Source organism: Betta splendens, chromosome 22, assembly GCF_900634795.4.
Source record: "Betta splendens chromosome 22, fBetSpl5.4, whole genome shotgun sequence".
NCBI classification, from domain to species: Eukaryota; Metazoa; Chordata; class Actinopteri; order Anabantiformes; family Osphronemidae; genus Betta; species Betta splendens.
In genome coordinates this window covers 934,609-962,072 of record NC_040900.2, presented here as the reverse complement: position 1 = coordinate 962,072, position 27,464 = coordinate 934,609, and the positions used below count along the sequence as shown (strand labels likewise).

The 27,464-nt window shown below is 52.5% G+C and overlaps 3 protein-coding genes across 6 annotated transcripts in view; 2 read left to right on the top strand and 1 right to left on the bottom strand.

Moving 5' to 3' along the window:
* brf1a (BRF1 RNA polymerase III transcription initiation factor subunit a) overlaps positions 1-21,053 on the bottom strand; it is a 34,524-nt gene extending 13,471 nt beyond the window's left edge. For 2 of the 3 annotated variants that reach the window (XM_029137957.3, XM_029137959.3), the window contains exons 1-13: positions 20,949-21,053; positions 20,634-20,855; positions 19,738-19,966; positions 18,995-19,075; positions 18,300-18,473; positions 17,162-17,193; positions 15,529-15,601; positions 9,500-9,649; positions 8,177-8,270; positions 7,897-8,023; positions 6,430-6,469; positions 6,100-6,192; positions 5,227-5,496 (exon numbers count right to left, since the gene is read on the bottom strand). In XM_029137957.3, coding sequence (XP_028993790.1) covers positions 5,227-5,496; positions 6,100-6,192; positions 6,430-6,469; positions 7,897-8,023; positions 8,177-8,270; positions 9,500-9,649; positions 15,529-15,601; positions 17,162-17,193; positions 18,300-18,473; positions 18,995-19,075; positions 19,738-19,921 — 1,318 coding nt within the window. In that variant the 5' untranslated portion in view covers positions 19,922-19,966; positions 20,634-20,855; positions 20,949-21,053. Of the gene's footprint in view, positions 1-5,226; positions 5,497-6,099; positions 6,193-6,429; positions 6,470-7,896; positions 8,024-8,176; positions 8,271-9,499; positions 9,650-15,528; positions 15,602-17,161; positions 17,194-18,299; positions 18,474-18,994; positions 19,076-19,737; positions 19,988-20,633; positions 20,856-20,948 lie in introns of all 3 variants that reach the window. The other variant, XM_029137958.3, reaches the window with a different exon arrangement.
* LOC114847953 (BTB/POZ domain-containing protein 6-B-like) lies at positions 11,811-15,211 on the top strand. Its single transcript, XM_029137960.2, has 4 exons — positions 11,811-12,716; positions 12,939-13,029; positions 13,180-13,298; positions 13,681-15,211. Exons 1-4 carry the CDS (start codon positions 12,298-12,300, stop codon positions 14,711-14,713), a joined length of 1,662 nt encoding a protein of 553 aa, XP_028993793.1. The 5' UTR covers positions 11,811-12,297; the 3' UTR covers positions 14,714-15,211.
* Positions 21,054-22,011: 958 nt separating the features above from the next.
* The window catches only part of akap6 (A kinase (PRKA) anchor protein 6), an 87,082-nt gene continuing 81,629 nt past the window's right edge, over positions 22,012-27,464 (top strand). For both annotated transcript variants that reach the window (XM_029137952.3, XM_029137950.3), the window contains exons 1-3: positions 22,012-22,152; positions 25,871-26,113; positions 26,517-26,688. In XM_029137952.3, coding sequence (XP_028993785.1) covers positions 25,923-26,113; positions 26,517-26,688 — 363 coding nt within the window. In that variant the 5' untranslated portion in view covers positions 22,012-22,152; positions 25,871-25,922. The remainder of the gene's footprint in view (positions 22,153-25,870; positions 26,114-26,516; positions 26,689-27,464) is intronic.

The following is a 27,464-nucleotide window of genomic DNA, read 5'->3' as shown; positions in this document are numbered from 1 at the left end:
TCCAATGACAGCAGAACCACCGCGTCTGTGTCACACGTCCACCATCACCCGCCCATCGTCCCTCCATCACACGTCCACCACCCATGCACCACCCGCGCATCATCCTTCCACCACGGCTGCAGGTTCATCTGAATGTAATGTTTGTCTGGTTTAATGGGATTTATTGACAGAAAGACAATTTTTTCATTTTTAAGATACAAGAAAAAAAAGATGAATTAGATGGAAAGAAGACGGTGAGGAAGGAATGAGACAAGACAGATTAAAAGACCAGAGACGGAAGTAGGACACAGAGAGGGAGGAGGGACGAACGTTACAAACTAAGACGGACACGAGGAGACACCAGGAGGAATAAGCTAATAAGGAGAGAGAAGGGAAGAGTCGAGACAGTCAAGGGAGAGAAATTGGAGGCTTAAGAGGAGTTCACTGATCTCCTCCTAATCCTCAGCTGTATTTCATTTCGGCCTGATCCGAGAGAGAAAAGACGAAGGGTGAGCTGGAATAAAAATGAAAAAGTCACGCTGGCTAAATTAAAACGGAAGCGTCCGCCTGCCGACTCCTTCACGCCTCCCGCTCTGCAAAACCGTGTGATGTGGAGGACGAGTGGGACAGCTCCAGCACAGGGCATGGGGGGAGGGGGGCCACGGGCACGTCCCGCTTTGAGAGATGAAGTGACTGAAACGGTGTCTCATGAGGAGGAGACGCTTGGGCTCAGCAGAGAGGCTGTTCATGGCGTCTTTGGTTCATTTATCAATATTTATGTGACATCATCTGTTATTACGTGACATCCTCTTTGTTTCCAAACCAGCGCTGATGTTTAGGATTCGCTTTGTGTGACCTCAACGCCCACATGAGGGTTGGCACCGAGTCACGCGTGTGGCAGCAGGTTTTCATCGCGACCATAATCACCACCAGACAAACCAGTCGTGGACCGTGAGCGCAGAGCGGCGCTGCAGTGTGTGAAGGACGCGACGCTGGAACGCAACAGCTGCAACGCAACAGCTGCAACGCCTGCACGTCAGCTGTTCCGCGGCGTGAAGCCTGAGCGCTCACCGCTGCACCAGATGATCTGCTTACATCACCTGGCTGCTGGAGGAACCGCGGATCAACAACCTGACGACAAAGCCTCCCGGTGCCTGAGCTGCCGCTGAACAAGCGGCGCGCGTGCGTGGGGTCCTCCTGCAGAGACACCACGCGTTTGCTCCGTCCTCCACAGCCTGAAGTCCCATCGGGGCGTCTCAGCTTGTTGTGATTGGAAATTTCCTTCCTCTGTCTTTGTTTCTTTCTACAGGATTCATTCATGTGTGAATAAATGATGTGAAATAATGAGACTTCATATGTGGCTGCAGAAGGCTCAAACATGAATATTCATCACACACCCACTGAACGAGCTTTGATCCAGTGAACGGACGAGTCATTACGTTATGTTTACAGTATTTCTGATTGACAGAATCAGATGCTGGTCTCCTTCCAGCAGCTTCGTGCTCACGTCTGTTTGTGTTCATGTAAACTACAACACAGTGATTCACTCTGTTCGTGTCTGGGTGGAGCCAACGGCCCGTTCTGCTGACTAAGGCTGACGCGGCTGACGCGGCGGACGCGCCTCCGCCGCCGCCCGGCTGCTAAACGCCAGCTGTCCTCTCCCATCAGGCTGGCGGCGGCGGACGAGGCGAGCGGCTTCCCTTTCCCTCCTCGGGCCAGAAGACGCCCGTCGGCTCCGATCAGAGGCGGCTGATGTGACAGGCCGCAGCCTCACAGCTTGCAGAGCTGCCTGACACATACAGACACTTCTTCTGTGCATCAGTGTGACACGTCTGCCCGGCATCTAGTGCCGCCGCTCCACCCGAGAGGTCGCATCCATCCGACCATATGTCTGTCAGGTGCTGTGCAGCCGCCCAGGCCTGGCCAGCTGTCCCAGCAGCGAGGAGGAACGCGGGGGCTCAGCAGATGGAAGCGCTGCATCCACCATGAGATTCTACAGTAGCGCAGCTTAAACAGGCGATGGACACGGCAGCCCAGGAACTAAGCATCTGACACCCGTTCTGAGCTCTGCTTTCTGTAAATGTGTTTGACGGACAGGATGCACACGCTCTTATTGTGGCGGAGGAAGGAGGAAGTGGCCAATCATGAACCATGAACGCTTCCCTTCAGCCCAGGATGTGAACAGTCCCACATTCCCGGAGTCGCACGTTAATTCTTCATCTGAAGAATCTGAGAAACCTTTCCACGCTTCGTATCCTTTGTCACACATTCACACCAAGCTCTGCTCTTCACACGTTTTCTGCTCACAGATTTGGACAGAAACAGAAAATGTTGCGAGATCCTTCTTTCGAGTTTACTTTTTAAATTTCGACGAGCTTCAAAGGCAGAAGATCTGTAACAGACGAGCGGAGGCGATCTGCTGGGTTTGAAGAGCTGCCTCTGTTGTCTCTTTAGGATGTTAATGTGCACAGAGGAGCAGGCAGCTGCTGAGGGCGTAAACGTGGACTTTCATCCCCCAACTGCTCTGCTGCAGACAAAGGGGATGCAGAGACAGACAGGTGTTACCCATTTAAAGACCCAAACATCAGAACTCCTGTCCTGACGGCTGAGACCTCCTGCTGTGAACACATCTGACGCGGGACGGTTTCATGGAGGGAGCCATGTCTGTCCGGTTGAAGCATGAATGGAGAGCAAGGTCAGATCCAACCTCTGCAATGGATGCTTCGCAGCACAAAAAGCCCCGTTGGACACAAACTTCACACACTTCAAGAGGCTTTTCCCTCGTTTCCAGGCAATAAAGGCAACAGAGTGGTCTGACAGGAGCTGTGCTGGCTGAGGTAGTTAAGGTCAGGCCAAACGCCATCGATTGAACTAAGTGCTCCACTGGAAACAGCGCGCTTCAATCAATGCTGCCTCTAATGGCTCCAGGCAGAGCTCCCCAAAGGCCACAGCTACAGAGCGGCGTGACAGAGTCATGTGGAGCCGCCGGAGCCGCCGCTCGGTGGCCTCCGCTTTGATGAAGGAGTGGCTGCTCGGAGGCCGAGAGGCCGGAGGAGAGCAGCGGTGGGCTGTCACGGTGCCCACAGGTCCACGTTCAGCTCATCTCACCAGACAGTGATGGTGATTTCACTTTATTTGGGCTAATGGACTGACACGGCCACGAGCAGCTGCCTCCATTAAGTGTAAGGAATAAAGAGGGACTCAGAAATGATTTGAACAAAGATGACGAGCTGTTAGTGACCAGTCACGTCTGAGGAACGCAGCTGCCAGAATAAAGAAGGAACCAATATACATAAAGAGCCAGGACAGAACTCATCCGCACTAACACATTACAGTGTCCTCATGAAAGTCATCAGGCTTGATCTGGTTCTGCTCGGCCCAGTCAGGACGGCGTCACAATCTCCAATTTACAACGATAGAATATAATGAACGTGAGGTAAGAGCGGAGGTGAGAGGTGCAGGGAAGCTACAGATCATCAAACCAAACCAAACCACTGAGCCCAGTCTGTGTTGCTGCCCAGAACCACTGGTCCAGTGCTCGTTGTAGCAAACAGAGCCTGATCTTCACGCTGCTCCTCCTTCAAAGCTCCCATGAAGGTGATGAGGCCCGCGTGCCCACGCCGTGAAGCATGGGGGGACTGCTTTGTTTCTGCTTCTTCTTCTCTGTCCTAAATTACAGCCTCTGGCTTCCTCCTGCCCTCCACCGACGCTGCACGCTCTCCCGCTACAGATGAAAGGCTCGGCCTAATGACAAAGTACCCGGTTCGCTCAATACTTCAAAGCCCCAGCAGCCACCACAAGGAGCTGAAGCCCAGACCCAACCTGGAGCGCTCTGGAGCTCAGCGTGGCCAGAACACGTGTTCATCAGCTAATGAATGGCTGGGCCCAAACCACGCAGCCTCCAGACCCACGCTTGTTTAACGCTGCGTAGCCTCCACTGCAGCGAAGTCGGTCTAAGGGCTTTGAGGAGGAGCCAGTGGTCCCTGCTCATGAGGATGAAAGCCCAGCGGTGCTCATCAGTTTTCATGGAGGACTTGATTCACACAGAGCCACTGAATGTACCTACACCTCCATCCTCTGGACCAGGCGTAAAGGCTGCACTGACTGACAGGCTTCACACCCCCTCCCTGTCTGGGTCGGGCCCGTGGACCTGTTAGACAAGGATGACCTCATGCACCTGCAACATTTAGCTCAGGCAGTTCAGTGAATCCTGTCCCCTCATTGTGGGCATTCTGCACTGAAAGGACATCAAAAAGCTCTTAACGCACGTTAAGCTCTTCAAGTGTCGTCTTGGGAAACGTGTGTGAAAATCCAAGCGTTTGTAAAAGAGTCCTCAGTCAATATGGAGGGGCTTCTCGTGGGATTAGAACCTGTGACCTTCATGTTGCAGGATGTTCAAACGTTAGGCCGGCTCCCATCCCCCCTCCATCCAAACACACTGCGCCTCCCACCCTTGGCCTCTGGTGACTCTGTGTCCTCCCACTCAGCCATAAAAACACAGGTTTCCTCAGCAGGACAGATGTAGCCGCACGGCACCATTAGCTCGCATCCATCAACGCCTCTGCACAGCCAGAGAGAGGAGGGCGGCTGCACGGAGCATCCTACTCATGTAATTAAGTAATTATAGGCAGCGCATGATGGATCCCTGCTGTTGCTTTATTTTTGCAGCCGTTAATAAGCCGCACGGACAGAGGGGTGATCGCTCCTTCCTTTCTTTCCGTCCACGCTGCAGTGGAAAGGGTTTGTTTGTTTCTGTGTTGGGTTCATGTTACCTGGCTGTAACCCTGATTCAAAGCATATTTATTTAGTGGCCACGGCGTCAGACTCAGTGCTCAGCTGCTTGGCATGTTCCTACACTCCGTATATAAGAATAAGAATAAGAAAACCTGCACTGGGTTATTTGTGTCCATCTCGCTGCAGTTTGGCCTCTGGAGAAACAAACAACTTTGGCAGAAATCCAGATCTCAGCAGCCTCGAGCGTTAAAAGTTTGACTAGCACGACTCCCACACATTCCCTTCACGCCTGTAGTGGTGAGCAGACAATGAGGGACGACAGGTCTCACACACAGCTCGGCCCGTTTCCTTCTGGAGACCAGCTAATTAGGACACTTTACTCGGAGAGCATCGACTGTGCAGGAACAGTAGAGGGTAAACGGCTCGGCTGCAGCGTCCATCGCATCTCCTGCTCCGTACGGACACTGATAAATCATCGCTTCCTCATCTGCTCAGACAGAAAAGAACACTCACCGTTCTCCTTCTCGTTTCCAATGCAGGTTCTGATGGACTCCGTCAGGCCCAGAGTGGCGGCCGAGGGCATGGGGCCCAGGATGGACGCCAGCGACGGGGCTTTTCGCCGGGGGCCGTCCTGCTCCTCGTCCTCCTCTGTTCTCCTCGGCTCCAGTTTCACCAGCGCCTCCAGTGTGAGCTCATCGGCGTCTTTGCCAAAGTGCTTGGCCACGGCCTGAAGCTCCTCTTCCTCCCCGGGTTCATCATAGTCAGCGCTGTCCTTTATGCAGCCTGAGAAAGAGACGACAACAATCCATTATGTGAACTTAGAATCAGGTCACACATCACAATTAGTCATAGAATGCTTTCAGTTCCTCCTTGGCCTAATTAATCAACAAGGTTGGTTTATTAGTGAGAGCCCAACCGTGTCTTAATTAACACGAATAAATTAAGACGCATTGAGATAAACACAGAATCGTTAAAATTGTTTTGTTTCCTAATTCTGAAAATGATAAAAGAAAAATGATAATGATGATGATAATTCTCACCGTCCTCCCACAGTCCTGGATTCTAATTAAAATGTGGTCGTTAATCAGCCATAATTAAAATGTCAGAAGTCAGAAAACCAACTGTGTTAAAAGCATCAGATTAACAAGCCTGGGTTCGCTGACAGACCTGGGACCAGCCAGAGAGAGTGGGGGTTCAGATAAACAGAGGCCAAGGAGGAGGCAGGCAGAGACCAGGGCGTCTACGCTGGGAGGAGCCGCTGCTCAGAGGTAAAACGGCCTCAGCAGCCTCAGCGTCACAGGTCCACTCCCACTGCAGATGCCCCACAGTGGACGTGCAGTGGGCGTGCAGTGGGCGTGGGCCCGTGGGCCCGACGCTGCTACGCACCTTCATCAACGTAGCAAGCGTAAACTCCTCTCAGCTTGGGTCTGCTGCTCTCGAGCTCTGCGTCGATTTCATCCTGGAAGCTGTGGATTTCATCTGTGGAGATAAGACGACGCAACACATCACAGTCACGGCGACGAGTCCTCGATCGCATGCAGAGTCCGGGAGTTCCACCTGGTTCCGTGATGCCAGTGGATTACGTTGTGTAATATTATGCATGGTCACGTCAACAGTTTCCTGCCTCAGCTCTTTACATGAAGGCTGATCTCGTCATGGTCGGCAGACAGACAGACGGAAGCAAACCTCGACACGGATGCACAGTCAGATTCATACCTTGGACGTCGTCCATCTTCTTCCTCAGCTCCACCTCCAGCTACAGCAAACAACACAGGAGACACTGAATGAGGGAATCAGTGACTGCAGGCGGAGATAAAAGAGCGTTACACCAGGACCGAGTGGGTCCAAAACAGCTGCCTTCGCTTTCAGAAGCACGTTTCATTTGGTGCAGCTGCTCCGTTAGTGGAGTTAAACTAAAAGCACTTTATTCTGACTAAATCAAGACATCACGTTTATTTGAGTAAGACTCATTTAATAAGAAAACAAGAAATCAGAACGTGTGCTTTTCTGTCAGATAACTGGAAGCAGCTGTAAAAGAACGACAGCGGGTACAAAGATGCAGCTGCTCCTGAAACGGCTGGATTCAGCGGGTTCTTCTGCTCATTTGTTCTGCATCTCTGGATGCGTCAGGCCAAACGTGAACAGAGGAACCATCTGATCTGTGGTGGCTGGACGAGCGGGTCAGGACCGCTGCGGGTCAGGACCGCTACGGGTCAGGACCGCTGCGGGTCAGGACCGCTGCGGGTCAGAACACCTGCGGGTCAGGACCGCTGAGGGTCAGAACCGCTGAGGGTCAGAACCGCTGAGGGTCAGAACACCTGCGGGTCAGAACACCTGCGGGTCAGGACCGCTGAGGGTCAGAACCGCTGAGGGTCAGAACCGCTGAGGGTCAGGACCGCTGAGGGTCAGAACACCTGCGGGTCAGAACACCTGCGGGTCAGAACACCTGCGGGTCAGGACCGCTGAGGGTCAGAACCGCTGAGGGTCAGAACCGCTGAGGGTCAGAACACCTGCGGGTCAGAACCGCTGAGGGTCAGAACACCTGCGGGTCAGGACCGCTGAGGGTCAGAACCGCTGAGGGTCAGAACCGCTGAGGGTCAGAACACCTGCGGGTCAGGACCGCTGAGGGTCAGAACCGCTGAGGGTCAGAACACCTGCGGGTCAGAACCGCTGAGGGTCAGAACACCTGCGGGTCAGAACCGCTGCGGGTCAGGACCGTCAGCTGGTTTGACTCCATCTCCAACACGGCCAAATGCTACACATCCATTAGCTACTGCAGCTTTAAACCAGCTGCTTCTGCAGCTAAATGGAACCTGAGTTTATATAAAGACCACAGTTGTTTTACGCCTAAAGCAAAACTAGAATAAAAGCAGCTACAGTGTGAAGTCGGAGCTGGTTAGCATTTAAATTACAGTGTTTAACCTTTTCAATCACAGCTCCACGGGTTTCAAACAAAGCCCAGGAGCCGGCGCTCGCTGAAAGGTGGGAATTCATAGAAAACTTTTCCTTTAGAGATTAATAGCCTTCATTAATTATTAGAGGAGCCCTGCAGGCAGCATGTGATCGCACTGACAATATAAAATGAAAATTTAATAATCCCTTTGGGGAAGTGGGTATTAACGCGTAGACGTGGGACTAATGCAGCGTTCACACACGTGGGTCCGACCAGCACCCAACCCAAACCTGTTGGGCTTTCTTCTTGCGGAGCCCGGCGGTGAAGCAGGGTGGGTCGCATTCCTCGTCCAGATCCATCCTCATGAACTCCTCGATGGTCAGCTCGCTGGTGGGCGTGTCCTCAAACTCAGTCAGTCTGATCCAGGAAGCAAACAGCAACAGAGCACACGTGATCAGCTTCACTGGGCCCACTTCCATTCCTCACTGCTGCTGCTGCTAGCTTCTAACTCCATAGTGATGAGTGTCCACTGGACACAGACACTGACCTTTACTCAAACAGTCCTCTCACCTTTTCCTTAATGTGGATTCACACACTTTCACAACGCTCACGACTTCTTTGACCGTGCGGCAAAACTCGTGCATACGAGCAGCAACAAGAAGAGCTGGAAAGAGAAAAACAGGAGACGACTCAGCAACAACAGTCGCGCTGTCACTCAGCCTGTGCCTCAGCATCTGCAGCACCGTCAGCGGCTGACGGACTGACGGAGGAGTCAATCAGGACGTCTGGAGCCCAGCTCCTCCCTCCAACACTGACTGAGCAGGTCTGGGCCTGGTTCTGGTTCTGGTGGATTCTGACACAGGACGGGAGCGCCTCAGCCTACAGAACCAACGCTCGCCCACACGCCACAACACTTAAAACGCAGCAACACTGCTAATATTATGCAATGAATTGCAGCGCGAGCCTTGAAGGGGAACAGTTATATAACCGTCATTAAAGCTGCTTCGCTCAAGAGCCTGTTAAAAGATAGATGCTCCTGCTTCTACATGTACACTTCTAACAGCCTTCAGGACTGAAGTGGTGGCTTTTAGCTCCACTGAGGACTTTTCCAAACACTTCATGGCCATTATCTTCAATCCACACGGCTCCCAAAGCTGCTTGTTCCCCTGTGGCGTTACTTCACATCTCTTTACCTCTTTGTCATTAAACTCAACAACCCACAAAATGCCGTTCCAGAACCTTTCTAATCCAAGCAACTGTGATTTGTCAGCAGCGAGTTATGCATCAAATTTGGGAACAAACTTCCATCCGAGTGTGTACTTCAATGATTTATGATGAGCAATTAATTATTCAGGCAATGCAGCGAAGGAACAGGGAAATCCAAAAGCTGAAAGCGTGAGCATAAACACGCAGGAGCCGAGGAAGCTGCGAGTCGATTTCAGGAAGTCTCAGCCGATAACGCATCAAAGCCGAGCGTCTTCAAGCTGACACCAGCCGAGACGAGCGAGGACGGAGGAGCCTCACGCTCGGATGTTCCACATATTCAGACAAACGGGAGATGGAACAACACACGAGCTACGACTGACAGCTCAGCACACCCATATTAACACAATACAAACTCCTGCTGAAGAGGTCGGAGGTCAGACTCAGGTTAAGACCAGCACAGGCAGGACTTTCGCACTCAGTTGCTACGTAGCAGGTGCATTCATGGAGCCTGTGCACCTCTTGCAGCCGTAGTCCCACACACACATCTGTAGAATGTGAAACCACATCTCTACCACGTCACCAACAAAACACTGCTGCAGTGAGAGACCCGAGAAGCTGTAACAATAATCCAGCTGTACCAACGCTGATGACACTTTTCGCACCTCGAGGCCCCTGTCTCAGCGTTACCTGCTCCACAGAGTCCGGACGGCCGGCGCCCCGTGTGCATCCAGTCCCTCTTCATCCTCTGCACCAGCCTCATCGCCGTCATCGACACTTCGTGGTTCTTCTCACCAAACTCCAGCATCTGAGCGAATCGGGGAATGTACAGACAAGGGTCTGGAAGAGACAGAGGAAAGATGAGAACTGGACCAGACCAGACAGGAAGTGAGTCAAAGTCTGAGCTCAGTAACAAACGTGCAGAACAATCAGCAGACGGCTTCCACTTAAAGGAGAAACTATAACCCTGTTCTCCTCAGCGACGCAGGCTGCACCTCCTGGTTTAAGGACCATGAAGTGATTCTTGTCAGCCTCTCTCTGACATAATTAACATGGGAACAAACGATTTCCTGCAGTGGGGGTTTACTGTGATATGAATAAAGAGCTTTGGCTCCATGTGACGTGTAAACAAACCAAAAGCAAAAATGCATGTGAGTAATTTGTTCCACACACAAAACCAGCTTGGTAGATTTACACTCATTTCCAGTCAAACCAGTCTCCCACTGCTCCACTGTGCGAGCATTTCTGTTCAAACCCATTCCTTGTTAGAATCACAATGAATTTCATGGAAAAAGGCAGCTTTGCCTCAAAAACACCTGTTTTTATCATTCATAGTCGCAGAAGCTGGTTTAATCCTGGGAGGAGTCCTTTTTCCACAGCTCCCAGGAGACGCAGCGCAGAGTTTCATGCCCTGGCTGCGTTTAAAGAGCAGTTCAGTGGAAAGCTGGTAGAGCCAGCTGGTAATAGGATCCAGGCCGATCCCTTCCCCCTCTGCACCATGTAATGATACGTTTGGAGAGCTGGCCCTCGCTGAGTGTCTGTAAATGCTGGGTCAGGCAAGATCTCCATAGGAAAAAAAGAAGCAAGGTTGTTTGAGGGGAAAGGAAAAAAAAAATCACCTCAAATCCTCTTTTACTCTGGAATAGAATCAATCTGTGACGCTCAAACAGCCCAGGAGTCGCTCTGTGGTCTGCGTTTTATCAGGGAGACGCTTTCAGTAAAAGCATTTCACCCACTGCCAGAGAAGAGCTGTGAACCAGCTCCTCAGTGAAATGTGGGGCTGCAGGAATCACATTAAAGTGCTACCGTGCAGTCGGTGGGAAGCAGCAGCCGTCTCTCAACATTCAAGCGTGTAGGAGCTGCAGTGCATTGTGGGCTACGTCCTATTACTGCCGGTTTAAAGACGCTCACAGAGCTTCATTTACTCTGATGGATCCTTCTCTGCAGTTCTCTTCCAGTTCAACGTCAGGAGGTGCCTGATGATAATTCTGTACAGTGGACAAACGTTCACAGGATGTCAAATAACAGGCGCACATCACTACGACGCTCGGTCCAAGGCTTCTCAGCTATTGCACCTGAAGTGGGTAGAAACCTTAGACTCACCCAGGTGACCACCGTCACCTGCACAGGTTCAAGAAGAAGTAACTGCTTCAGCTCTAATTTAGACTTTCGTCATCGCTACGGCTAAAATCAGGGGGTCAACAGACTCTGTGCTGGGAAACACTGGATTAGGCTGCTCTGAAATCCGCATGTTAAAACGAAGCAAATCCAGGTGTTGGAGCAGTAGCTGTAAAACCAGATGTGTGCAGCTGGATTGCAAACGTCAAAAACACCTTTTTGTTTCAGTTGCGCAACGGTTCCGCATCCGTCGAGGCGATTTTTCTGCACAGCTGCTGTTAGTTTGGCATCGAGTTCATGCTGAGCTTAATGAATAAGTGGAGAAATCCTGTCCAGAGCTTCCAGCTGCAAAACATTCACACTGACATTTATGTGCAGTGTGTCAAGAGTTGAATAAGTGAGGAAAAACCAGGAAGCGCGGCGAGAACAGTCGATGTCTGGGCAAAGAGACGCCGACGACACATCAACACGAGGTCTGAAGCATCAAAGTAACTGTGTTATAGGAGATCAGCAAAAAAACACTAGCTTCAACCTGACTCATCAGCAACACAAGGCACATAAATCTAACTAAATTGGACTCAATGTAGAAAGAATAAAATATTTGTAACATTTTAATCTCATTCGTAAAAGTTTAGATTTTACATCCTATAGTTTGGACTTATTGAGTTTAGTTTTACCAACTCTGCATTTTATCTTCACATCTTTAATTACCGTTTGTTCGTATAAATCTTACATAAAAGAATATCAATCGCCGGCATCTAGTTCTCGGGGCGGAGGAGGAGGCGGGGTTTTGTTCAGTGACGCAGTCTGCGGAGCCGCGGAGGGAGGCACGTCGGCTTCCGTGACGTCAGCGCGGAGCATGAATCCGATTGGTTGTTAGAGAACCCTGCGCGTCCGAGGAGGAGATCACGACGGAAAACGGCAGAAAAAAATATAGTGGACGTTAAAAAGTCCCACAAATGAATCTTTAGCTCGGAGGAGCGCGACCGCAGCGGGACGACAGGGCTGGTTCCGGTTCGGAAGAAGCAGAATCTCTGGATTTAACGGACTGAAAACCCTCTTGTGACTGTCCGGATTAAGCTCTCGCTGAAAAGGGAAACCGAGCGACCTTCGTCCGTCCAGAGAGGATGAACGGACCGACCGCGAACTGAGCCGAGGGGTTCGGACTCGGAAACGGGTTCTGGCACCGACAGTTCGATGTTGTCGCGCACTCTCCGCCTTGGATTCCGCTCGGAAGCGGCGCCGTAGCTGCTCGTTTGTGCACAGAACACCTCCGCTGAGCGAACCGCCACACACTTAGTTCGCTTCGAGCCCGCTCGCGAGTGAGTTCGCCGGAGACCGACGCGAAGACGATCGGTTTACTTGTGCCGATGCCAACGGCGGACTGCAGGCTGGTCCACCATGGCCGGATCATGAGGTGCTTGACCTACCTGCTCCTACTGCCAGAAACGCTGAAGAAGTCCAAGAAGGTCGGCAGGCTCCCGGGCAGGCTGCCGGTCTGCTATGAGAGCCTGACTCTCCTGACGAAGAAGAAGCAGCAGCACAAGGAGAAGCAGGCGAAGAAGAAGAAGATGGCTGCGGAGCTCTACCCCGCCGCCGACGCCAACACCAACCTGGCCAACGGCACCACGGTAGCGGACGCGGAGAAGACGAAGGAGGCGCCGGTGAGCCCGAGCGGCGGCGGCGGCGGCGGCGGCGCGGCGACCTCCCCGACCTCCCAGCAGAACATCAACAACAACAACGTGGACCCACCCAGCTGGCAGTGCAGCCACCCCACGCTGCGAGAGAGGTACCGGCCGAACCGGCCCTTCTGGGACAGCGCTGCTCCTCTGGAGCAACTTTGGCTGCACTCACTGGGGTGGAAATGGAGGTTTTCATGGGTTCTGAGGCTTCTCTGGGCATTTGTAACCCAGCAGATGTGTGAAAATAACCAGTGTCTCTAGGCAAAGCGTGCGTGTGGGAGGACTCCGTGTTACACAATACTTATTCACAAACCCTGCTCTGCCTTTAGGAACGCCTTGATGTTCAACAATGAGCTGATGGCTGACGTGCACTTCATGGTCGGCCCCCTGGGGGGGTCCCAGAGGGTTCCAGCACACAAGGTAAAAGCCAGCGCCCAGGAGGAGTCCCGCTGCATCTCCTGTTAGCGCCACTTGTCTTGAGCTGCTTAGGGAAACGATCCATGTTGCTGCACTCCTCTTCTCCTTTGTTAAACTTGAGTGAACTCCCCCTCTCCCCCCTCTCCCCCTCAGTACGTGCTGGCCGTGGGAAGCTCCGTCTTCTGTGCCATGTTTTACGGCGATCTGGCAGAGGAGGAGTCTGAGATCCATATCCCAGATGTGGAACCTGCTGCTTTTCTAATTCTGCTGAAGTAAGGCCCTCACCATCGCGCGCACACACACACACGCTCACACACACAGCCAGACGGAGAGATGACAAGCGCAGTCAGTGTCACTTCAAAGCATATTATTACTCATCCAAAGCTTAGCAGAGGCGAATGCCAAAATGCTGGGAGCGCCAGAGAGCGGTGGCAGCCGCACGGCCTGTAATTGCTGGTTTTTCTCAGCACTCATTGTTCAGCTAGAATCATTTTCCCCTTCTCCTCATCCTGGAGCCTGGAATACACGCAGACTAGTCGGTATAAATAACTGCCTTTGTAGCTGATTCAGTGGAGCATCCAGGCTGCTGCGTGAGCGTAGGAGATGTGAAGTCATGCAGCAGCTCGCTGTAACGGGCTCTTCTCCCTCACGCAGGTACATGTACAGCGATGAGATCGACCTGGAGGCAGACACGGTGCTGGCCACCCTGTACGCAGCCAAGAAGTACATTGTCCCTGCTCTGGCCAAAGCCTGCGTCACCTTCCTGGAAACCAGCCTGGAGGCCAAGAACGCCTGCGTGCTGCTGTCCCAGAGCCGCCTGTTCGAGGAGCCGGAGCTCACGCAGCGCTGCTGGGAGGTGATCGACGCGCAGGCCGAGCTGGCGCTGCGCTCCGAGGGCTTCTGCGAGATCGACCTGCAAACACTGGACATAATCCTACGGCGGGAGACGCTCAACACCAAGGAGGTGGTGGTGTTCGAGGCCGTGATGAACTGGGCCGCGGCCGAGTGCAAGAGACGAGGCCTGGGCCCCACCACCCGCAACCGCAGGGAGGCGCTGGGCTCGGCGCTGTTCCTGGTGCGCATCCCCACCATGACCCTGGAGGAGTTCGCCGATGGGGCGGCGCAGTCCGACATCCTGACGCTGGAGGAGACGCACAACGTCTTCCTGTGGTACACGGCGGCCAAGAAGCCCAAGCTGGACTTCCCTCTGGCGGCGAGGAAGGGCCTGGCGCCCCAGCGCTGCCACCGCTTCCAGTCCTCGGCCTACCGCAGCAACCAGTGGCGCTACCGCGGCCGCTGCGACAGCATTCAGTTCGCCGTGGACAAGAGGATCTTCATCGCTGGTTTGGGACTGTACGGCTCAAGCGGAGGCAAAGCCGAGTACAGCGTGAAAATCGAACTCAAGAGGCAAGGGCTGATCCTGGCGCAGAACCTCACAAAGTTCGTGTCCGACGGGTCCAGCAGCACGTTTCCCGTGTGGTTCGAGCATCCGGTGCAGGTGGAGCAGGACGCCTTCTACACGGTGAGCGCCGTGCTGGACGGGAACGAGCTGAGCTACTTTGGCCAGGAGGGCATGACGGAGGTGCAGTGTGGGAAGGTGACGTTTCAGTTCCAGTGCTCGTCCGACAGCACCAACGGCACCGGGGTTCAGGGAGGACAGATCCCAGAGCTGGTGTTCTACGCATGAGCCTGGCGACGCGTGTCCTCACCTCAGCCTCAACGTAATGTAGCATCAAAGACACACGAATGGCCTGCTCAGCTCTGAGAGACGCTTTTAAAGGCCAAGGAGCCGTTTTATCTTATTTAATTTAATGTTATTTTTTATTTAAATACTGAGTTAATGTTATTTGCTCTGTGTTTAAAAGGCTGCAGCTGCCGTAGGAACAAAATTAATGCAGCCATTTGTGGTTATGTAATCAAGCTAAGCTCAACTGGAACAAGTAGGGATTGCTTCAAATTGTGTAATTGCAATGTTGTTACCAGAGTCCGAGCAGCTGCAGAACACGAGGAGCAGCCTTTATGTAGTGTTACTTTACTAAATGCAAGAAAGAAAAAAAAACAGGATTGTTTTGCACTTCAGGCCTCAAAAAAGTTTTGTAAAACACAAGCGTTAACAGCTTGATGCTGTTAAAGCGCAGACGTGTTGTGTACCAGGATGAAACATAAAGGTTATAACGTGACTGAAGCCACATGTGATCATTGTGCCGTCTGCTTGGGGTTGGGGATTGGAGGGGCAGCAGCGCCCCCTGGGTGCCGCCCACAGAACTACGCCCTGATTTCATTCAAGGATTCACAGGTTTGTCGGACAGAGATCAACACAACAACAGACTAAAAACCCGCTGGTCACGTCTCATCCACATATTAAACCAGTAGCTCAGTGCTTGGATGAGCGTTAATGTCCTGCTCAGACCGAGTGTGTTTAAAGCATTTTTAGTCTGAGACGCTGTGATGGATCGTCTTTTCCTCTGTGTGTCTGGTGTAAAACAAGTGTGGTGCTGGTACCTATAGCCGGGGCGTTGATGCACAGTTCTCTGGCCAGGACCAGGAAGGTTTTGCCCAACACATAGACGTTCACCTGTGGAGAGAGACAACGTTAGAGCGAGTGTCTATCACAAAGGCCCCTGTGCTGCAGGTTCAGTCTGTGACGAGGGGACCGTTGGATGCGACACCAGGCTGAACCAACCCGCTGAATGCAACCAGGTTAGATGAGCTGGTTGCATAATAAACCTGAAGTTGCTGAACATTTCAGTGCAGGTTTGACAGAACGTGTCGGCCATTGGTTCTGTGGCGCCTGTGAAACTAAAGGAGGTGAATCCAGGACCCAGGATCTACTGACGTGAAGGAGGGTGTGACCTCACCGAGGCTCCTCCACAACAGATGTTTCATTGTAATTCAGCCTCCACACGTCCAGAAGGCTGAGCAACAACACAAAGGCCCATGAAGAATAGCGCTGAATAACAAAAGGCAGCAGGCTGCACATCCATCATCATCTTCACCAACTAACAGCAATAAAGCTCAGCATTAAGTTGCTGAGGGCCTGAAATGTGAAGCAGAAGGCAGCGAATGCTTCAGGATGGGGTCGTGAACCCGGGTCACGTCCCCGTCATTCCTTCAGACCGACTCCAGACCTCCGGGGCTGTAGGAGCAGACGGACGCACTCTCGCTCTCGGCCGCTCCGGAGCTGGGCAGGGACACAGATGCTCCCCTGCTATTCTGGGATGTGGATTCCTGCAAGGAGTTCACAAAAATACGGGAAGTGTGGTTGGTTTGGAGTTATTCAGGCCGAGATGTCGATGGGTCCACTTTGTCTGAAGGAAACCAGGAATCCACAGCTTCACTATTTTCAACGGAGGCATTTTAGTTTGTTGCCAAGAACGCAGCCAGCTTCACATTTTCACATCAGAAGCTTCTGACTGTAGCTTGTGACGCTTTTAAAAGCATTCAGTGCTGCACAAAGCACCAGATGTGCTGCTCCTGCTCCTCTGAACGCGATGGAGGAACGCGCTGGGGTAGAGCTGCGTTTAACCAGACTAGAAGGAATCTGCAGAATCCCACTGGTTCGGTTCATAACTAACTGGGCAGCTTGGAGCTGGAGCAGACTTTGTGGGTCGACGGGTCAAGGGAACGTCATCATTCAGGACCGAGACCCGACAGGTGCTGGTGGGAGAAGGGGGAACTTTCAGCTCACGGATTCCTGACGACTCCAGTCATCAATACAGCAGCTGTTCGATTCTGTGGAGCCCTGAAACGGGTCTGAACATTCATTCTGACTCTCAGAGTTCTGTGGAATCCACCGCAGCCGCTTCAGGCCAAACATCCAGTGCTTCCTCCCGATTATGTAGCATTTGACCAGGACTGATCAGCATCTTTTTATACTCCACAAACATCCAAACAACGCACAGCAGACCAAATGTTCTGGGTGTGGGTCCATTAAGCTGTTCATAAGCCCGGACCCCTCCCAGCCTCCACATGCAGCGACGGGGGAGGAGGCCCGTGGTCGGGACAGCTGCCGTTACAAAGTCCACACTCGACCCGGTTCCATCTGTAGGTGAAGCAGCCACACGTCCACCGCGCAGGTGTGTGGGTGTCGCTGTTCATTTAAAAAGACCTGAGCACAGGCCTGTTTCAATCTCACCTGCAGGAGGTCGCTCAGGTCCAGCAGCATGTCTGATCAGAACAGGTTAAGGCCTCAAAGACATCAGAACCACCTTCTACCCGTCAGCATCACCATGTGTAATGTGTGCAGCGGTGTGAGGCCGCTTCAGGCCAGGCTGTCACACCCTGAGCCGGAGTGGGAGCTGGTGCCGAGGATCCATCTGCTCTCATCCACCGCCTTGTCCTTTCCTCGCTTTGCAGCTCACTTTCAGCGTGTTTCGTGACGTGCCGGCTGCAGCTAAATGAAGCAGCTGTGTCAGTTAATGTAATGAGGCGCTGACCCTGGCCTCTGCCCACACCGCCGTCTAAATATACCGGCCACCCTCTGGGACGGCGGTCTCCGTGGCGACAGGTGCACCTGTCTCCAGGCTGCCAGCGAGGATTAGCAGGGCTCCTCTGAAAAGGCCTCACAATGGAATTAACAACAGCAGCGATGAAATGGAAAAGATAATCCCAGCACTCGCCGTCTGGAGGTTACAAGAGACTCCCTTAATCAGGAAAATAAAGGCAGCCGCTCCCTCGATACACGTGCTGCACGAGGAAAAAGACCAAACCCTTCCTCTGGGGCTCAAACAACCATGATCCAGGCTCTATGTCTGAGTTCAGCACTCAGACTGCTTCTGCTATGAGTTCAAGCAGAAAACGCTTCACGTGTTTATATATTATATATTATTATTTATATTATTAGTAAAATCCAACGAGTCGCCTTCGGGATCAGAGACGAAACTAAACACAGAGATGCTTCATGACCGAGTCCTGAGTCCAGGGGTCGGTCATGAAGCAGGCTGCAGCGTTAGTGCGACTGTTCACTCACATCCAGGAGAGGGAACGTGGATCAGAACATGCGTCTCAGCGTTGGGCTGCTGTGGAGAATCAGCTATTTTTACCGGTTTACGTAACGCCACCATCCTGCAGAACAGCACTCAGACAAGGATGAGGCCCATTGTCCCAGCTCACCTCCGGCACCGCCTGCTCAGAGGCGACCCGACACCGAGCGGCGGCTCTGCTGCCTCAGACACGGCAGGAACCCCCACGATGCTTCACTGGACAGAAACGCGGGTTCACCGTGTGCGTCCCCACACGCAGCAGGACGCAACAGAACCTCCACTGAAGGATACGCGGCGTTCCCTCTGTGCGACACACCATGTAGATGCAGGCGGCGATGACGTGGGCCGAGCGGCGCCCGCTGGTCAGGCGCCGGGCCAGCGCCATCTTGTAGAAGTTGAGGGCCGTGTCCAGGCAGCGCTGGCTCATCTGCAGCTGGTGACCCAGGGTGTTGATGTGCTGCCTCGCTGGGGACACAACAACAGGAGCGTGAGGGTTCACACGAACGTCTCATGTTCCACACGCTGCGGAGAAGAGTTACAGCACATACAAAGAGCTCAACGGCCAAAGGCTTGAAATAAGGACGTGTTCCCTCAAACACCTCCATGACGCCACACCTACACAGGTGAAGCAGCAGCTCCGGCACAGGAGGCGTTCAGGTGCAGTACAAAGCGTGGGACATAAACCCCCTCTACAGTCTGACAGCTCTGCCACTTGAAGCGCAGGAAGACCATCAGCTGAGCGGCCAGCTGTCGCCACGGCAACCAGCTGCTCACATCTCATCTGAGCTCTGGCAAACTGCCAATTCTGTTTTTTCCTGTCTTTTCTAGAGCACTTGTTTCCTCATACGTTCTCTGTACCCAGACAACAGGAGAAAAAAGTCCTGGCACAGTGTGAAACCAATGCAGAGTAAATCAGTAAACTGAGCCCAACGTTTCTGACTCGTCAGGCTGCAGCCAGCCAGCGGCGCCATCTGCTGGTCACTCACCTTTGCTCAGGGTCTGAGCTCTGGACTCGGAGCCCATGCCGGCGAGGTGCGCGTCTCCAAAGGACGGTTGTCTGGCTCCATCTGAGGACACAGAGTTTGGACGTCACAGTGACTACTGGGGGGAACGGCCTAAAACACGCTCTTCTCTTCAGCGGGTCGGGTCCTGGTCCAGTCCGCCACAGGGAACCAGAACCATGTGCCCGAGTCACTGCCATTTAGTTTTCAGCATAGTTAAAAGCAGTTTTAAAATCAGTCTTTACTGTTCAGTTGTTTATTTTAATATACTTTTCCTTCTATTTATCCACTAAATCTGGTTTGTGCGTCATTTAAGTCCATTATTTTTTGTAATCTGAGACCGATTGTATTTTCGTGTATCTTGGTGAACAGCGCCCTCTATTGGACGGTCGTGACACACACCAGGAAAACTGCACCTTTGCAGACTCAGCCTGAAAGTCAGAGAACGTGAAGGTAAGTGTTGAGCTTATGAGAAGCTGAGGTCCAACACAGATCCGCTCCCAGAACCGGGCCAGAGTGTGGATTCACCAGAATCACCCACAACAGACAAAACCAAGGCTCCAGGAAACAGGCACATCTATCATCGACATTCTGGTCCCGTCCGGTTCTTGACTTTGGCGCTTCTGACCAAAGCTGATACAGTTTGTATATGTGGAGTTTGTTCACGTCCAAACGATCAGTGATGCTGCAGGGACGTTCTTAGAGCCACGACCCGGTTCATCACTCACCTTCTGCAGAGACGAACTGACCCACCGCTGAAGAGCCTCCACCCCCCGTCTCCACGAACTCCACCTCGGACACGATGATGTTGTCCTCCAGGACGGAACCGCAGCCCATGCAGACGGCGTCGCCGCGGGCCTGGTCCACATCGATGTCCGCGCTGCCGCAGTTCCTGCACACTTTGGAGCTCATGGCGCCAGGCAGCGGGTCTCAGCCCAGTTTAGATGAGAAACGCTCCTGTCAGGAACGAGCAAAGATCTGGACCATCAGCACCAGAGGCACCGGGGACACAGTCCAGGATCCCGTCCTCAAATATTCTGATGCTGGTTGTGAAAAATATAGTAGTAGCAGTTTTGGGTTGTTCAACTACTCAGGAACTAAAATAATTCCAGCTCAGACCCGGTCCATTCCTCCTCTGCTGCAATTAAACAGTGAGATGAGTCGGGTCGTGTCTGGTTCTGTGATAAGATGCTGAATGATAAAGCTCAGAACGCTTTGACCCGTCATCTTTTATGAGTGTTGTTACTGTTACAGGTTTACAGCGTACTACTACTACTATTAATAATAATAATAATAATAATAAAAATGGGTGGGGCCTTAAACACACATGACGCAACTCTTAAACTTCAGACCGTTACAGAACCTGGACGTGTTCCGCTGCGTCCACAGTGACTGAGCAGAACCGGCTTAGCTGAAAGCTAGCGACGTGGCACTGCTCGGCGTCTACCTCACGGGGAGGCACCGCGAACCACGAACCGACTCGCCTCTCAGCTGTCGAGGGTCTGGGCCGGTCGAACCGGTCGAACCGGTCGACGCCAGCGGACCGCTACCGGCCGGCGTCGTGGACCTCAGCAGCAACGAGCAGCTGAGTGTCACGTTGTGTCCCGCTGAGCTGACTGCCTACCTCCAGTCCGGTACCGACCCACGCCGGCGGACCGCTCTACGCCAGCTGCTTCGTGAGCGTCGCCTCCACCGTCTCACTGCTGCCGGTCCGTGCAGAACTCAGCGCGGCGGACAGTTCTGGTTCTGGTTCTGGGCCGGTAAACGCGCTGACAGCGGTTCAATCTCGTCCAGTCAACACTGCCAACACGTGCGGTTGATTCCGTGGCGATGTGGACGGAACCAACTGAGTGAAGAAGGGAAGAGGGTGAAAATGAAAACGTTAATTCACGGAGAACTCGAGCAGCGGCTCAGTTTTTAAAAAGCGCGTGACTCAAACCTGTGATAAGATCACGGCGGGTGGATAAAAGCAGCTCTGCAGCAGGATTAACGGCACGCGGAGACGCAACACTGCGACAGATTCCCCCGTGACGTCACAGCTCTGCTTTTAGCGAAATAAATAGACTGAAATGATACAAGACCAGATGTTTTATACGTGTGACAGATCTGTTCGTGTGACACTCGGAGCAGTGTGGAAAACGAAAAACTAAACAAATAACGTGCCTGAACGTCGCACGAGGACCTGTCTGCAGACACCAGGGCGGTTCCTCTACAACCGGAAGTCCGCTTATAAAACGGAAGTTCCTCAAAATGTCGCATTTTCCAAGAGGATCCAATAGTGTTCTAGTGGACTGTTGCAGGCGCAATCGAGCCACGCCCACCATCGTAAACCACGCCCCAAATCACAACGCTGGGACCATAATTTCTTTATTAATATCAACTCATATCCAATAGCTTGTTTTTTCATTCAGTTTTATTTATCACTCCAAGCTAAGTGTAGCCTGTTTGATGGAAGGAGACCTAGAGACAGATGCTTCCAGCCAATGATGCTGCTACTGTTTATGTGAGCATCATCCCCTCATGTGTCTGTAAGACACCGTCATTCTTCTGTGTTTACTGAATGTGCATGCGCCCTGAAATATAAACAGCAGCTTTGCTCAGTTTCACTCTCTCACTTTTCTCACTTCATTTCTTCCTCTGCAGGTCCATGAACGTCCACTTGGGGGTGGCGATGCCTTCACTGTCTGATCCGCAGGCCCGGAAACAGAAAGCAGCTGCTCCTCACATGCAGCCTCTGCTTTGTCATCCACCGCCTCCTCCCTGAGCTGGGGAGCACCACACCCAGCCGTCCAATCAGAGCTCTGCTCCACCCTCTCCATCACTTGGTCTCAGTTTCCAAGGCAACTGGGCACCCCTCTCTCTCTCTCTCTCTCTCTCTCTTTCTAGCTCCCTCTGTTTCCATACTGAAAGGTGCCGCATCATCATCATCCCTCCCATCCGCCCATCCCACCGTCCCATACTGAGAGCTGGTGGCTAGTTTAGCTTTAGCTTCTCTGTTAGCCCCATCTCTGTCTCCCTCTCTGCAGTGGTGCTGCCACAACAACAAAGGCACCTCCCTGACTTCTGCCTGCCTCCATCCTCCAACGTCCAACAGAGGAAAGGAAGGGAACGACGTGGACTGAATGGGCAGAAGAGGAGATGTGGTATGTACAGCTCCACTCTTGCTTATGTGTGTGTGTGTGTGTGTGTGTGTGTTAAACCTAATCCTTGGTGGAATGCTGATTTAATGAGCGAGCGGTCGGACGCCAGCGCTCCAGGAAGGATGGAGGGAGATCAGGAGGGAGAAACGAGCAGAGATGAGTCCCGCTCAGCTTTTGTTATGGAGGCCTGCTCTGCAGAGCAGCCGCTGCCTGCTGCATACAGAGAGAGGCCGTCTGCCGCCCGGCTCCAGCTCGAGGGCCTGATCTCCCATTCTGACCTGACGTCAGCGTGATCTGCTTCAAACTTTAGCCTTTTGAACTCTAAACAAAAGCCTCTGAGCCTGTTCTAGGATGAGGCGCAGTCCTCACTCCTACAACAGCTTCCACTCAGTCATTCATGGTCCAGAGAGTGTGGAGGGTCCAAAGAGACAGCGTTTCACCTTCATATGACTGATGAGCTTTACTGACTCGTTTCTCTCTAGAACAGCATAAAAGCCCCTGTTGGCGCCTGCAGTGAGTCAGAACAGACAGAAAGCGGGCATCATTGTGTCGTATTGAACTTTCCTGCTACGTATGTGTGGGTGTGTCCAGGAGGAGGTGGAAGGTGAAACGCCACACGAGGCCTTAATTTGATTGACAGCTGGGCTCCTGAGCTCCAGTGACAGACCCTTCCTCACATGGCCACGCCCCAACACTCACCAGCACCAGGCGTGTTCTAGACCAGGTTCTGGTCCTGGCTGAGCTGTGGCTGGACCTCGTGTTGTTGTGTTTGTCTGGTTCTGGTTGTCGGCCGGTTGAACCAGGCTCATTATGATTAAGCTTTGGCTTCATGGAGGCATGTTGATTTGAGGACTGATCCTTCACCTGTTCTGCTTCTTCTCTTCTTCTTTCCTGAAACTTTCCTGAGTTTCAGCTCGTTCTGGGTTTCATCAGAACTGTCAACTTTTCAGGGGTCTGGTTCCTGTCGATCCTCTGACTTCCAGTCAAAGTCTGGTGTTGCCTCAGTCAGTTGTTTACTTCTCCACCGTGGCATTGTTTAGTTACAGGCTTGGAGAAAACCCTCCCAGGCGTCACTGATCTTTGATCACGACACAAGTAGGAGACAGAATCGCGATCAAAGCTCCGTGCTTCTGAGGAGCGCTGGTTGTTTCATCACTGCTGCTTCTGAGCAGCTTTTATCTGCGGCGCTGACCCAGTGTGTGTGTCTCCCTTCCTCGTGCTACGTTTGCTACAAACAGGAGGAGGATCTACGGCAGGAAAATGGGGCGTCCGGCTCCACGTGAGTTTGTGACTTAGCAGAGAGATGGTTCAACGTCTCAGATGGGAAAAAGCTCAACAGGACTCTTTCCAAAGGGTGGAAGGGTGGTGAAGCCAGTCTGTCTGTTGAGGTCCATAAGTCACTAGCTTCATGTGTCATGTTGAATTATGGCGGGTTTTTTTGATCTCCACATTCTGTTTCCACGTTTGGAACCCATCAAGTTGCTGCTGATGGTGGATCTAAGCTTCACACGTTTCAGCCTGAACGCGTCCGTCCTTTGCTTTGACCTCAGATAATGTGTCCGTCCTCTGCTTTGACCTCAGATAACGCGTCCGTCCTCTGCTTTGACCTCAGATAACGCGTCCTTCTTTTGCTTTGACCTCAGATAATGTGTCCGTCCTTTGCTTTGACCTCAGATCACGCGTCCGTCCTTTGCTTTGACCTCAGATCACGCGTCCGTCCTTTGCTTTGACCTCAGATCACGCGTCCGTCCTTTGCTTTGACCTCAGATCACGCGTCCGTCCTTTGCTTTGACCTCAGATAACGCGTCCGTCCTTTGCTTTGACCTCAGATCACGCGTCTGTCCTTTGCTTTGACCTCAGATCACGCGTCCGTCCTTTGCTTTGACCTCAGATAACGCGTCCGTCCTCTGCTTTGACCTCAGATAACGTGTCCGTCCTCTGCTTTGACCTCAGATAACGCGTCCGTCCTTTGCTTTGACCTCAGATCACGCGTCCGTCCTTTGCTTTGACCTCAGATAACGTGTCCGTCCTCTGCTTTGACCTCAGATAACGCGTCCGTCCTTTGCTTTGACCTCAGATCACGCGTCCGTCCTTTGCTTTGACCTCAGATAATGTGTCCGTCCTCTGCTTTGACCTCAGATCACGCGTCCGTCCTCTGTACGGGAAGGCCGGCTGTAATATTACCCATGGCCACCGCCTCTAAAGCCCGGTCCCGGCCCTGTGGGAACAGCCTCAGACACAGACAGCTGCGGTTCTGAAGGGTCCAGAGGTTCCAGGTTGCAGATGGTTTGCCTGGTTGTTGTGAACACTAACACAAACGCATGCTGACTCCCTTTGTCTGCTTTAGAGCTCAGTGAGACTACGTTCTTCCTACTTTTGCTGACTGACTTGTTTGGTGACGGCAGTGACTTCCTCCCTGTGATCTATTATTCATGCCGGTGTACGGTGGTCGACCCCTGGGACCCGTCTGTCTCCATGACGGCGACCTGTTTGAGCTGCATGGCAGTAGCAGCGTTTGGGTGGACCGTCGGTGGGTGTGGTTCTGATGTGGACACAATGTAGGTCATCGGTGTTCAGGCGTTCGGGCTACAAACAGCTGAGCGGTCACACTGCTGGCTGCATCAGGCTGTTCCACTGAGTCTTCCTAGGACGTAGTCCAGGTTCCTCCTGTCAGACTCCAGCCACACAGTGAGTTCTGTAGAGACAGAGGAACGGCCGATGACTAACAGCAAGTAGAGCAGCGCGGCGTGTTGAAGCGCTGCTTACTTCCCAAGACTGCAGCTCATCTAATCAGGTCCGGATCACGTGGCAGGATGTGCAGAGCGGTCTGCTGCCACGGGTCCTTCTGGGCGACCATGAGCTCATGGTGGTGATGTCATAGCTATTCTTAGTGACGCTGACACGTCTCACAAACAGGAAGTGACCTCATCATGAAGCATTTAGACACGATGAGGAGCTGCAGGAAACACAATGATCATTTGGACACGTTTCAGATCCACAGGCAGCAGTGAAGGTCCAGACGGGATCAGAGTTAATATCACTGATGACGAGTCTGAGCAGCAGTGACTCAGCACAGAGAAACAGAGTTTATATGGGTTCGTTTCCCCAAAGGCACTAAGTCTTATATAACATAAGTTCTCTGGTTGTGGCGCCTGCAGATGTGGAGGTTGCTGCTAACGTTGTACAGTGTGTGTTAGTTCTGTTCTGTGTCCATTTATGGACTGATATTATCTCATGCTGGAGCAGAGGACGGGCTCTGGAAACAGTCATTTCATTTAGGAAGTGGCTCGTTAGCTTCCCTACTTTATATAAATCTCTGGCTCATATTTATTTGTTCAACCTCCTGCTTTACAGTAGCTCCCACTGATCTCCAGCTTTGGTTTCACAGATGCTTCAGTAACATGAGGTCGGGTACAAGTTACAGTAACGACCCCATCCGTTACAGGTGTGAGGACGTTGTGTGGCCAAGCGCCGTCGGCCATCTTGGCTGCCATTTTAACATGTGCTGCTCATGAAAACCTGCATGATTCCTCCTCATGGAATGAGACACAGCTGCTTGTCAGAGCTGCTGCTCCGTCACGTCTACACCCTGAACCTTCAGCAGCGAGCTGGACCTGACTCCTGGTTCTGGTGGCAGGGCTGTTATTCCTTCCTTCCTTTCTCTCCTTTAGTCCTCCTCTCTCCTTGTTTCTAATGTCTCTCTCTCTCTCTCTCTCCCCAGTTTACTCTGATTGCCCACGTCCGTTAGGAATCCTGCACCTCTGTCTCACACCATGAGTGTCGTAGCTCTCTCACCTGTGGCCCCTGAGCCACTGTCCCCAATGATCACCTCCATCACCCCGGTCAGTCCGGTCCTGGACCCTGACACCTGCGCCTCTCTGTCTGCTGAGCTTCAGGCTCCGGATGGAGGCTCCTCATCGGGCCCTGGACCCAGCCGGGGCCCTCACCAGGAATCATCCAGGAGGTAAAGTCAGTCAGCTTTGATTCAAAGTGTCAGAATGGCTGCTGGTATAGTTGACCATCGATCTGCAGTTGAAACAGACACGATCACAGGTTCTTACATGGAGTCATGTAGTTAAATCTACGTCTCATCATCTCAGAATGAATGTGTGACTGTTTATTAGTTACTTGTTTACTTCCTGAGCAGCAGCAATAATTCCAGCCTGTAAACCTGACCTGCAGTATCTGCAGTGATACTAACCCTCTGTACCTGTACCTGAGGGGGCAGGGATTCACTGCAGGTACAGGTTCTGAGCTGTGCCTGCACACGTGCAGTTCACTGCTCGTCCAGCAGGGGGAGCCCCAGGCCCAGTCAGGTCAGGCCATCAACCTGGGCCCAGCGCTGACTTACCTGTGTGCTGTTCCAGGTCGGAGAAGCCTCCACCGCTCCACGCCGGGGCCGACTGGAAGGTCGTCCTCCACCTCCCAGAGATTGAGAAGTGGCTCCGAGCGACCAGCGACAGGGTCACGCAGCTCACTCACTCCGTGGGCCAAGACGGAGGCAACCGGCACGTGGACGTCCACCTGGTGCAGCTCAAGGTAGCCTCCTGCGCTTCCCAGCATCCTCTGCAAACCTGTACGGATGCCTCTGAGCTGGATGAAGGCAGAGCAGTGAACTTATGCAACGGCCGTCTTCATTTATGTAACTCAGATCAGCTGCTGGACTGTGTCGTGTGTTTGTGATGGTTCCACAGACCGAGGCCTCGCGTTCAGTGATTCATTCACAAACAGGCGTCAGTGCAGATGCTGCGGCATCTTTTATTGATGTGTGTGTATTTTTATCTAGAGCGACTCAGACTGTTGCTCGTCATCAGGCTGAGGTTCATCGTGTCTGTGTGGATCTTCTCTCTGCTGCTTCATCTCTCCTCTGTCATGAGTCCTTGTGTGCAGGACGAGGATGTGAGAGTCTCAAACTTTTTCCTCCTGATTATTTATTTGCTCCGTTGGTGAGACGTCCTACAAATGCAGGACGTGGAGGCGTCAGGCTGATAATGGATTATGGTGTGAGTGTGTGAGGCATCGCCACAACCACAGCTTTGTCTGTGGGACTGATGTCATGTCCTGCTGAACGCTTTCACCAGCAGCAGCGTTTTTGTCTTCTTTCTCATCAAGGCCACGCATTGTTTCCTCGTCTGTCTCTGAAAGACACAGGCAGAAAGCCTGCACTTCACTGCATCAGGAGGTTGTGCACCTTGTTCTGCCCCCTGGTGGCCCAAACGCCAAAGTACAGCTTCAGTAAGTCAAAGCTCTCACGTCTGAGAAGCACAAAATAAACATCTATAGATTTTCCTTCCAACCTGAGCTGGAACTTCACT